At 44.1% G+C, this 12,638-nt stretch overlaps 1 protein-coding gene across 2 annotated transcripts in view; it reads right to left on the minus strand.

The window, feature by feature from the left end:
* Positions 1 to 301: 301 nt before the first annotated feature.
* The window catches only part of LOC110503140 (cytohesin-3), a 51,852-nt gene continuing 39,515 nt past the window's right edge, over positions 302 to 12,638 (minus strand). For both annotated transcript variants that reach the window (XM_036960699.2, XM_036960701.2), the window contains exons 10-13: positions 7,240 to 7,316; positions 6,632 to 6,703; positions 4,386 to 4,540; positions 302 to 1,660 (exon numbers count right to left, since the gene is read on the minus strand). In XM_036960699.2, the coding sequence (XP_036816594.1) occupies positions 1,588 to 1,660; positions 4,386 to 4,540; positions 6,632 to 6,703; positions 7,240 to 7,316 (377 nt within the window). In that variant the 3' untranslated portion in view covers positions 302 to 1,587. The remainder of the gene's footprint in view (positions 1,661 to 4,385; positions 4,541 to 6,631; positions 6,704 to 7,239; positions 7,317 to 12,638) is intronic.

Genomic DNA, 12,638 nt, shown 5'->3' on the forward strand with positions numbered 1-12,638 from the left:
TTTGTTGGAGTGAAAGCTGTTGATTAACTGGGCATGTACACACCGATGGGAATAGTGTCTGCCTTTGTATTGGACGGATGAAGTCCGTTCTCTGAATTTTGGTAAAAGATTTTGCATATCAGCGATTGTTTAATTGATTGCTTTTAAGATCGTCAGATAAGACTGTTGAAACACTCTGGATTCAAGGCTAACAGTCGTAAGGTCATTTTTCATATTGTTTCCAGGTTACACAATGACAGTGAGGGAGTTCAAACCAGGACCTGGGTACTCAGTTCATAGTCACATGTCAGTGACACAGGAGAATATCTGAACATTCTATTTTATTCAAAATCCTCAACAGTTCAAAGGCTCCTGCAACGCTGAGAATCATGTGAACCTTTACACTTGGACCTGTAGAAGGTTCACTGATCTGTCAGTCTCACCCTGGGGCGTTGTAGATCCAAACCTTGAGGCGCTCTTCAGTCTGGATCCCCGAAGTGTTACAGATTGCAGGAACGTTGCCTTTTAATTCAGCGTCATGATTTAAATTTGAGTCAGAGCCCCTAGTGAGGAGTTGTTTCACCTTGTCACCTTCCCATGTGAAACCCAGCTGGCTTGGCTGTTACGTCATTATCTGTTTACCTTAGAAATATGAAGACTATTTTTTTCCCTCCATTTGCTCTGAGAAGTTGGAGTTCAGGGTTTCTTCCACTGCAGTATGTACTCTTAATGCTCAACTTTAAGTGGGTATATAGGCTAGCCATACATAACTTTTACATGCTACAGAAACACAAATTATAAACATGTAAAGTGTATACACAGATATACACACACACAATGTAAACATGAAAAAATCATTTTTGTAATTAGAGAAAATATGAAGAAAAAAAAGATTTATAGCGGTGGACTTTGAATCAATACATAAACTAGCTTTAGATAACTGTCCCACAAACATGACAATGTATTATAGCTCTAAGACAAAATGGCATCCTTCTCCAAGTCACATCTCCTTCACCATAGAGATCTCTCTCTGGCATGGGCATCTCATTGTTACACAGAAATTGAAAAAAATAAAACCCCATCCCTATTGTATTAGTGTCAATCATTTCAGGGGTGGAAAATCAGACCAGCTGATTCATAAATGTAGGGTCTTCTGACATTGAAATCATACTCAACTCACCCACTAGAGGGCAACAATATCCATGTTTCTTTGAGCAGGCTTATATCGCTGACGAAAGCTCAGTCTGTGTGGGGACATTGGGTAAGCACAGACCATACAGTTTCTCATTGTGTCCTCAATACTGTACATTCACACTTCATAGAATTTACAGTTGTGTGAATTGTATTCACACATACATCTGAAAAGAAACTGATGACAACTATCAAATGCCCTTCCCCATCTTGTCCTTTATCCATGCTGATGAAGTGGAGCATCCAAAGTCAATTCCCCACGACATCTGGATCCCCTTACCCTGGTCTCTGCTGTGGCCACGCAGCCATGTATCCTGACCCTGGGCTGAGTGAAAGAGACCCCCCTGGTCTCCTGGACAGACCGGGATCTATGCTGGTGTCACTGATGATGGGGAGGGTGTGGCCAGGCGCTCCTCCTCACTTCTTATTGGCTATTCTCCGCTTCCTGGTTGCCAGCATGTCATAGAAAGGATCCCTGCTGATGCTTGCTCTGTAGAAAGAAGAGATTGGTTATGAAAAATAGACAATGGTTGTGTATTACAGTAGCCTATGTACGTCTTCATGAGCAGGCGGGGGAATAGTTTCCCCAGCTTTACCCTTCATGAGCAGGCGGGGGAATAGTTTCCCCAGCTTTACCCTTCATGAGCAGGCGGGGGAATAGTTTCCCCAGCTTTACCCTTCATGAGCAGGCGGGGGAATAGTTTCCCCAGCTTTACCCTTCATGAGCAGGCGGGGGAATAGTTTCCCCAGCTTTACCCTTCATGAGCAGGCGGGGGAATAGTTTCCCCAGCTTTACTACATTCAGTATCAGCACAGTACACATTTTAACCTACATTATAGCATTCTGCTCTGACAGAGGACCTCAAAAGAGCTGTAACACAATCAAGTGGTTTCTTATTTGTATTTATTATGGATCCCCATTAGTTCCTGCCAAGACAGCAGCTACTATTCTTGGAGTCCATCAAAATGAAAGCAGTTATACATTCACAACACACTAAGTGTGTGCCCTCATGCCCCTACTTTACTACCACATATCTACAAAATCCATGGGTACGTGTATAGTGCGTATGTTATCGTGTGATGGTATGCATGCGTCTATGTTTGTGTTGCTTCACAGTTCCCTCTGTTCCAAAAGGTGTATTTTTATCTGTTATTTTTTAAATCTAATTTTACTGCTTGCATGAGTTACTTGACGTGGAATAGAGTTCCATGTAGTCATGGCTCTATGTAGTACTCTGCACCTCCCAAATTCGGTTCTGGACTTGGGGACTGTGAAGGGACCTCTGGTGGCATGTCTTGTGGGGTATGCATGGGTGTCCGAGCTGTGTGCCAGTAGTTCAAACAGACACCTCGGTGCATTCAACATGACAATACCTCCCCTAAATACAAGTTAATTCAATCTCTCCTCCACTTTGAGCCAAGAGAGATTGACATGCATATTATTAATGTTAGCTCTCTGCCAGCCGTGCTGCCCCGTTCTGAGCCAATTGACATTTTCCCAAGTCTCTCTTTGTGGCACCTGACCACAAGACTGAACAGTTGTCACAAAACCACGGCCTGAAGGACCTGCCTTGTTGATAGTACTGTTAAGAAGGTAGAGTAGTGCTTTATTATGGACAGACTGCTCCCTATCTTAGCTACTGTTGTAGCAATATGTTTTGACTATGACAGTTTACCATCCAGGGTTACTCCAAGCAGTTTAGTCATCTCAACTTGCTCAATCACCACATTATTCATTACAAGATTTAGGGTTAGTGAATGATTTGTCACAAATATAAAGCTTTTAGTTTTTGAAATGAGTAGGAGTAACTTATTCTTTGTCACCCATTCTGAAACTAACTGCAGCTCTTTGTTAAGTGTGGCAGTGATTTCAGTCGCTGTAGTAGCTGACGTATAGTGTTGAGTCATCCGCATACATAGACACACTCAAAGCCAGTGGCATGTCATTAGTACAAATTGAAAAAAGTTGACAGGGCAACAGGTGTGTTCTTTGGTACATTAGTGCAGACTGTCTAGACTATAATACACTCATATTTTCCCTTGGAGGCTGCAGAGGGGAAAACCCATAGAGGTCCAAGCCTTGCATCCAATGGGACTGTAATAGGGCTAAGTAATTCACTGCTTTCCTGGCAGTAGGAACACAGGACATGCTGGGATGGTCGTTCGGTGTGTGTATCATGCTGACCACAGGGGAGACTGAAGCGGACTCAGAGTACAGAAAGGGTGTATGTATGTGAGGTAAAGCAACCCAGATCTGGCCTCTTCTGCACAGTCTGACAGCTACAACACAATGAAGAGGCCTATAAAGTTGACCTACGGCTGAGATTTCATACAGGGCTGGTATGGACTAGGATTGGCACTGGTTTCCCAATTCTCCCACTGTAAACTCATTTTCCAACACCCCATCTAAAGTTATGATAATTGCACAACTAAAGTTGACATACTCATCATGTTCCCCTGTGTATTGCATCCACTTCATCCAAACAAGCTTGCCAGTAAGGTTGTGGCACGAGCAGAAAAATCTATTCTGTTGGTTCTAATGGAAACCCAGCGTTCAATCCTAATGGTGTTTCTATATCTTCATGCCTGATGAGAGCATCATATAATATGATTTCACAGCAGATATTGATCATTGGAAAGCACAGCTGAGAGGAGCAATGATCAATCACCCTCTGGGTCCAATTTAACAGAGCACTTTCATCATTCCTTCTCTCCTTAACTAAACAGCAGTGGTGCCTGATAAATAGTGTGGATTTTGCGAAAACACGAAGAGGAACAAATTGAGACTGAATGCTAGAAAGAGAGAGTGTAGCATGTGTGTTCTAGCGCTCCTTTCTACAGGACACTCTACAGGGCTTTATCAAACAGAAACCCATTTAACCTCCAGAGAGCTCAGATCAACTCTGAGCCCAGTCTTGACTACCGCAAACTGAGAAAGTGAGCCTCTCAGCCATATGGGTTAGTCTGTCACACAGTTACATCAAAGAGTTCACACATGGTCATGGTGCTTTGTGTGAAGACCAACCCATCTTCAAAGAAGTGTCAGTGGATACATACATACTGGTTTAATCCTAGCTTTGCCATTGAATCGTTGAGATTCATTGGTGTCTCCTAGCAGATGACTATGGGCTTTGGACCCTGGTGAGTAATATATGTTGTGTTTACATGGGGGTAAAACTCCCAAAACCTTAGGTGGGTTATAGACAAAAACATACTTGATGGATTTGATCCACTCCTCCTTCTCCTCTGTGGTGGGCGCTGATATCCTGTACACTGTGTGGTTGCCCTCGACGACCCGGCCGTCCGCCTCAGTCTTACACGCCTTGATCAACGAACCCTTGTGGTTGGGGTTGTAGAGCTCGAAACAGTTCTGATTGGACGACAGCGTCCAAAAGAGAGAGAGAGTGAGATGAGAGTACAGAACTAGTTACAGTGAAGACAAATAATTAGTTATGTTGAAGAGGGACAGTTAGTCATGTTGACGAGTGTTACAGTGAAGAGGGACAGTTAGTCCTGTTGAAGAGTGTTACAGTGAAGAGGGACAGTTAGTCCCGCTGAAGAGGTACAGTTAGTCCTGTTGAAGAGGAACAGTTAGTCCTGTTGAAGAGTGTTACAGTGAAGAGGGACATTTAGTCCTGTTGAAGAGTGTTACAGTGAAGAGGGACAGTTAGTCCCGCTGAAGAGGTACAGTTAGTCCTGTTGAAGAGGAACAGTTAGTCCTGTTGAAGAGTGTTACAGTGAAGAGGGACAGTTAGTCCTGTTGATGAGTGTTACAGTGAAGAGGGACAGTTAGTCCTGTTGAGTGTTACAGTGAAGAGGGACAGTTAGTCCTGTTGAAGAGGGACAGTTAGTCCTGTTGAAAAGGGACAGTTAGTCCTGTTGAAGAATGTTACAGTGAAGAGGGACAGTTAGTCCTGTTGAAGAGTGTTACAGTGAAGAGGGACAGTTAGTCCCGCTGAAGAGGTACAGTTAGTCCTGTTGAAGAGGAACAGTTAGTCCTGTTGAAGAGGGACAGTTAGTCTCGTTGAAGAGTGTTACAGTGAAGAGGGACAGTTAGTCCTGTTGAAGAGTGTTACAGTGAAGAGGGACAGTTAGTCCCGGTGAAGAGGGACAGTTAGTCCTGTTGAAGAGTGTTACAGTGAAGAGGGACAGTTAGTCCTGTTGAAGAGTGTTAAAGTGAAGAGGGACAGTTAGTCCCGGTGAAGAGGGACAGTTAGTCCCGGTGAAGTGTGTTACAGTGAAGAGGGACAGTTAGTCCTGTTGAAGAGTGGTACAGTGAAGAGTGTTACAGTGAAGAGGGACAGTTAGTCCGGGTGAAGAGGGACAGTTAGTCCGGGTGAAGAGTGTTACAGTGAAGAGGGACAGTTAGTCCCGCTGAAGAGTGTTACAGTGAAGAGGGACAGTTAGTCCTGTTGAAGAGGGACAGTTAGTCTCGTTGAAGAGTGTTACAGTGAAGAGGGACAGTTAGTCTCGTTGAAGAGTGTTACAGTGAAGAGGGACAGTTAGTCCCGTTGAAGAGTGTTACAGTGAAGAGGGACAGTTAGTCTCGTTGAAGAGTGTTACAGTGAAGAGGGACAGTTAGTCCCGGTGAAGAGGGACAGTTAGTCCCGGTGAAGAGTGTTACAGTGAAGAGGGACAGTTAGTCCCAGTGAAGAGGGACAGTTAGTCCTGTTGAAGAGTGTTACAGTGAAGAGGGACAGTTAGTCCCGGTGAAGAGTGTTACAGTGAAGAGGGACAGTTAGTCCCGGTGAAGAGGGACAGTTAGTCCCGGTGAAGAGTGTTACAGTGAAGAGGGACAGTTAGTCCCGTTGAACAGTGTTACAGTGAAGAGGGACAGTTAGTCCTGTTGAAGAGTGTTACAGTGAAGAGGGACAGTTAGTCCTGTTGAAGAGTGTTACAGTGAAGAGGGACAGTTAGTCCCGTTGAAGAGTGTTACAGTGAAGAGGGACAGTTAGTCCCGTTGAAGAGTGTTACAGTGAAGAGGGACTGTTAGTCCCGTTGAAGAGTGTTACAGTGAAGAGGGACAGTTAGTCCTGTTGAAGAGGGACAGTTAGTCCTGTTGAAGAGTGTTACAGTGAAGAGGGACAGTTAGTCCTGTTGAAGAGTGTTACAGTGAAGAGGGACAGTTAGTCCTGTTGAAGAGTGTTACAGTGAAGAGGGACAGTTAGTCTCGTTGAAGAGTGTTACAGTGAAGAGGGACAATTAGTCCTGTTGAAGAGTGTTACAGTGAAGAGGGACAGTTAGTCCCGGTGAAGAGGGACAGTTAGTCTCGTTGAAGAGTGTTACAGTGAAGAGGGACAATTAGTCCTGTTGAAGAGTGTTACAGTGAAGAGGGACAGTTAGTCCCGCTGAAGAGGTACAGTTAGTCCTGTTGAAGAGTGTTACAGTGAAGAGGGACTAGAAGTGTTCAGTGCTTTATTAGTCCTTTAGAAAGTGTTTCAGTATATTTTGAGGAACTTACAGGTTTCCTGGGCTCATCCACTTCTCTTATACTGAGGTTCTCCAAAGGAATGATCCCACGAGGTTCCTTGTCCTGCAGACGTGAAGAACACATTCATTTATTTAATATGTAGCCACACAGCATATACTTACAGGCCAATTGTTTTGTGCTGCTGGTTCAATAACAAAAAATTATTAATGTGTGTTTTATTCACATAAGTGTGTATAAATCAGCAATTTTCTGACAATATTCTATTGTACGAGGAAGTTACTTAAGGGAGTAACCCAATCCTACAGTGGGTTTCTATTGTGTCTGGGGGCTGAGGAGACCTTGAGGAACAGAACAGCCCGGTCTTTCTCTTAATGAGAGAACACAGCAGGGAGGGGACGTCCAGGGACTGGACTCAATCCTGGTAGTGGGCTCTAAGCTGTGGTGTGTTGGGGCTGTACTGTCATCAGTGTGTATAGGATAATGGGGGGGGGGGGGGGTCTGGCTAGGCCAGATGTGCAGCAGACCTCCCAGATGGTTCCATACATCGTGTTAATTGCTGGACCTTGGTGCATTTAGATCAAAGGGCCGGGCTGCATCTGCTACAGAGGTCTCTCATTGATAAAACCACACTAACTTACCGTTGTGTATTCAAAGTAGTACAGGCAGTTGTCAGTCAGAATGAACCACCGTCTCTTCCAGGTCTTCACTCTTCCACCTGTAGAGTAACAAGAGTTACATCCTCAAAGAGAGACATGTTGTGTAACAAACCACAGACAGAGAAGAGCCAATGGCCATGCAGAGATGCAGTGCTGTCGGCTACACAGCCAATGAGGTGATGAATTTCTATCTGCAATTCTAACCGTAATGTATAGAGTTGACCTGATTCTCTATATTCTACATGCCATTGATATCTGTTCTAGGCAATCTATTTCTCCCTCCTGAATAGACCCTAGCATGGCATGTGGATGCTAAAGTCTTGGGCCTATACAATATTATGGGAAAGGGTTTTAGATGGAGGCTGCTTATTGTCAACCTTTCAGCAACCAGCAAAGCCTTTCTCATAGACTCATTTCAGTGCAAACTGCAACAGCAATTATGAACATTTCCTTTGAGACTCAATGTTGAGACAGACAGACTAGCCTATAGTCCAGCCCTCAGACCTTAGGGTACTCTTCCTATCTGATTGGCAGTCTGTCCATTAGGCTGATTTAATCAGGGGCCCAATATCCCCCCTCCCGCCCCTCAGCCTCCCTAGAGGTCCCAAAGCAGTGCAGGTATTGCTTGTGAAAACAGTCAAAATGTGGGTTCAATTTGGGGAGAAATCCCAGAAATGAGGCCGGAGCTGGGGAGCGTGGTTCATTGGTCAGGAGTGGCAATGCATTCAGACTGACATCACTGTATACCCAGCCCACTGCATAATAAAGACATTTGCCTCTTAAAAGTGATACATCTTAATTTTATTTCATTATTTTGCAGATATAAAGTGAAAAGAGAGGGACAATTACTCATTCTGCATTTCTGTAACAATACACTAAGCGAGTTTACTGCAATGAGTTTACTTGTTTAAATTCCTGTTCAAGTACAAACAATCAATACAAAATGGGGATGTGGACCCACTTCATGGAAGCATTCATCATAGTCTTAACTCAGTTCTTTTCACTTGGCCAAATCCCTCTCTGTACCGGGAAGCCAGTCTGTCCGACCAACCAGGGAGTGTGAGGAACAAAATGAGTAACAAGATACAATTCTCAGACGCTGCATTTTTTTCAGGAAGAATATCTCCTCACGATATGGAGTTAGCATTAACTCTTCTCTCCTTGAGTCAAGCCTTTGTCAGCAGATAAATGCAGATAATTCTCTACAGTTGTCCAGATTAAGGATTATGAGTTTGTTAAACCAAAATGATGCAAGCAGTCAATAATCCATGTAATTGTAAGTAATATTATTATGATTACTATTGTATTACTATACTTTAGGGAGTAGATCAGGGCCAAGAAACACGAGCAATGGAAATTAGACCGGTGGGAACCTGTCCTTTGGTCTGATGAGTCCAAATTTGAGATTTTTTTGGACCGCCGTGTCTTTGAAATGCAGAGTAGGTGAACAGATGATCTCCACATGTATGGCTCCAACTGTGAAGTATGGAGGTGGTGGTGTGATAGTGCTTTGCTGGTGACACGGTCTGTGATTTATTTAGAATTCAAGGCACACTTAACCAGCATGGCTACCACAGCATTCTGCAGAGATACGCCATCCCATCTGGTTTGGGCTTAGTGGGACTATCATTTGTTTTTCAACAGGCCAATGACCCCAAAAACACCTCCAGGCTGTGTAAGGGCTATTTGACCAAGAGGGAGAGTGATGGAGTGCTGTATCAGATGACCTGGCCTCCACAATCACCCGACATCATCCTAAACCATCTCAAATTGGGTTGAATTGGACTGCAGACTGAAGGAAAAGCAACCAACAACTGCTCAGCATGTGGGAACTCCTTCAAAACTGTTGGAAAAGCATTCCTCATGAAGCTGGTTGATAGAATGCCATGAGTGTGCAAAGATGTCAAGGCAAAGGGTGGCTACTTCGAAAAACAAATCTAAATATATTTTAGATTGAACAATTCGTTAGTTACATGATTCCATGTGTTATTTCATTGTTTTGACATCTTCACTATTATTCTACAATGTAGAAAATAGTAAAAATAAAGAAAAACCCTTGAATGAGTAGGTGTGTCCAAACTTTTGACTGGTACTGTATATACAGTGCCTTTGGTAAGTATTCAGACCCCTTGACTTTTTCCACATTTTATGTTACAGCCTTATCCTAATTAGATTAAGTTTTAAAAAATCCTCAGCAATCTACACATAATACCTCATAATGACAAAGCGAAAACAGGTTAAGAAAATTTGCTAATTTATTTACATAAGTATTTCAGACCCTTCGTTATGAGACTCGAAATTGAGCTCAGGTGCATCCTGTTTCCATTGATCATCCTTGAGATGTTTCTACAACTTCATTGGAGTCCACCTGTGGTACATTCAATTGATTGGACATGATTTGGAAAGGAAAACACCTGTCTATATAAGGTGCCACAGTTGCCAGTGCATGTCAGAGCAAAAACCAAGTCATGAGGTCAAAGGAATTGTCTGGAGTTCTGAGACGGGATTGTGTCGAGGCACAGATCTGGGGAAGGATACCAAAACATTTCTGCAGCATTAAAGGTCCCCAAGAACACAGTGGCCTCGTCATTCTTAAATGCAAGAAGTTTGGAACCATCAACTCTTCCTAGAGCTGGCCGCCCGGCAAAACTGAGCAATCGGGGTAGAAGGGCCTTGGTCAGGGAGGTGAAGAACCCGATGGTCACTCTGACAGAGCTCCAAAGTTCCTCTGTGGAGATGGGAGAACCTTCCAGAAGGACAACCATCTCTGCAACACTCCGCCAATCAGGCCTTTATGGTAGAGTGGCCAGACGGAAGACACTCCTCAGGAAAAAGCACATGACAGCCAGCTTGGAGTTTGCCAAAAGGCACCTAAAGACTCAGGCCATGAGAAACAAGAATCTCTGGTCTGATGAAACCAAGATTGAACTCTTTGGCCTGAATGCCAAGCGTCACGTATGTAGGAAACCTGGCACCATCCCTACGGTGAAGCATAGTGGTGGCAGCATCATGCTGTGTGGATGTTTTTCAGCAGCAGGGACTGGGAGACTAGTCAGGATTGTGGGAAAAATGAACAGAGCAAAAGCACAGAAAGATCCTTGATGAAAACCTGAGCGCTCAGGGCCTCAGACTGGGGTGAAGGTTCAGCTTCCACCAACAGGACAACAACCCTAAGCACACAGCCAAGACAATGCAGGAGTGCCTTCAGGACAAGTCTCAATGTCCTTGAATGGCCCAGCCAGAGCCCGGACTTAAACCTGATCGAACATCTCTGGATAGACCTGAAAATAGCTGTGCAGCGACGCTCCCCATCCAACCTGACAGAACTGCAGAGAAGAATGGGAGAAATTCCCCAAATACAGGTGTGTCAAGCTTGTAGCGTCATACCCAAGAAGACTTGAGGCTGTAATTGCTGCCAGAGGTACTTCAACAAAGTACTGAGTAAAGGGTCTGAATAATTATGTAAATGTGATATCAGTTTACACATTTATGAATTAGCACAAATTTCTAAAACAACCTGGTTTTGCTTTGTCATTATTAAATGAGCAAAAAAAAACAATCAATTTTAGAATAATAATAATAACTTAACAATGTGAAAAAATTCAAGGGGTCTGAACACTTTCCGAAGGCACTGTAACTACCTGACAGGCTGCAGTAATGACCCATGTAACTACCTGACAGGCTGCAGTAATGACCCATGTAACTACCTGACAGGCTGCAGTAATGACCCATGTAACTACCTGACAGGCTGCAGTAATGACCCATTTAACTACCTGACAGGCTGCAGTAATGACCCATGTAACTACCTGACAGGCTGCAGTAATGACCCATGTAACTACCTGACAGGCTGCAGTAATGACCCATGTAACTACCTGACAGGCTGCAGTAATGACCCATTTAACTACCTGACAGGCTGCAGTAATGACCCATTTAACTACCTGACAGGCTGCAGTAATGACCCATGTAACTACCTGACAGGCTGCAGTAATGACCCATTTAACTACCTGACAGGCTGCAGTAATGACCCATGTAACTACCTGACAGGCTGCAGTAATGACCCATTTAACTACCTGACAGGCTGCAGTAATGACCCATTTAACTACCTGACAGGCTGCAGTAATGACCCATGTAACTACCTGACAGGCTGCAGTAATGACCCATTTAACTACCTGACAGGCTGCAGTAATGACCCATTTAACTACCTGACAGGCTGCAGTAATGACCCATGTAACTACCTGACAGGCTGCAGTAATGACCCATTTAACTACCTGACAGGCTGCAGTAATGATCCATTTAACTACCTGACAGGCTGCAGTAATGACCCATTTAACTACCTGACAGGCTGCAGTAATGACCCATGTAACTACCTGACAGGCTGCAGTAATGACCCATTTAACTACCTGACAGGCTGCAGTAATGACCCATGTAACTACCTGACAGGCTGCAGTAATGACCCATTTAACTACCTGACAGGCTGCAGTAATGACCCATTTAACTACCTGACAGGCTGCAGTAATGATCCATTTAACTACCTGACAGGCTGCAGTAATGACCCATGTAACTACCTGACAGGCTGCAGTAATGACCCATTTAACTACCTGACAGGCTGCAGTAATGACCCATGTAACTACCTGACAGGCTGCAGTAATGACCCATTTAACTACCTGACAGGCTGCAGTAATGACCCATTTAACTACCTGACAGGCTGCAGTAATGACCCATTTAACTACCTGACAGGCTGCAGTAATGATCCATGTAACTACCTGACAGGCTGCAGTAATGACCCATTTAACTACCTGACAGGCTGCAGTAATGACCCATGTAACTACCTGACAGGCTGCAGTAATGACCCATTTAACTACTTGACAGGCTGCAGTAATGACCCATGTAACTACCTGACAGGCTGCAGTAATGACCCATTTAACTACCTGACAGGCTGCAGTAATGATCCATGTAACTACCTGACAGGCTGCAGTAATGATCCATGTAACTACCTGACAGGCTGCAGTAATGACCCATTTAACTACCTGACAGGCTGCAGTAATGACCCATTTAACTACCTGACAGGCTGCAGTAATGACCCATGTAACTACCTGACAGGCTGCAGTAATGACCCATGTAACTACCTGACAGGCTGCAGTAATGACCCATTTAACTACCTGACAGGCTGCAGTAATGACCCATTTAACTACTTGACAGGCTGCAGTAATGACCCATTTAACTACCTGACAGGCTGCAGTAATGACCCATTTAACTACCTGACAGGCTGCAGTAATGATCCATTTAACTACCTGACAGGCTGAAGTAATGACCCATGTAACTACCTGACAGGCTGCAGTAATGACCCATTTAACTACCTGACAGGCTGCAGTAATGACCCA

This window comes from Oncorhynchus mykiss, chromosome 23, assembly GCF_057628025.1.
Source record: "Oncorhynchus mykiss isolate SJ-2025 chromosome 23, ASM5762802v1, whole genome shotgun sequence".
Classification (NCBI taxonomy): Eukaryota; Metazoa; Chordata; class Actinopteri; order Salmoniformes; family Salmonidae; genus Oncorhynchus; species Oncorhynchus mykiss.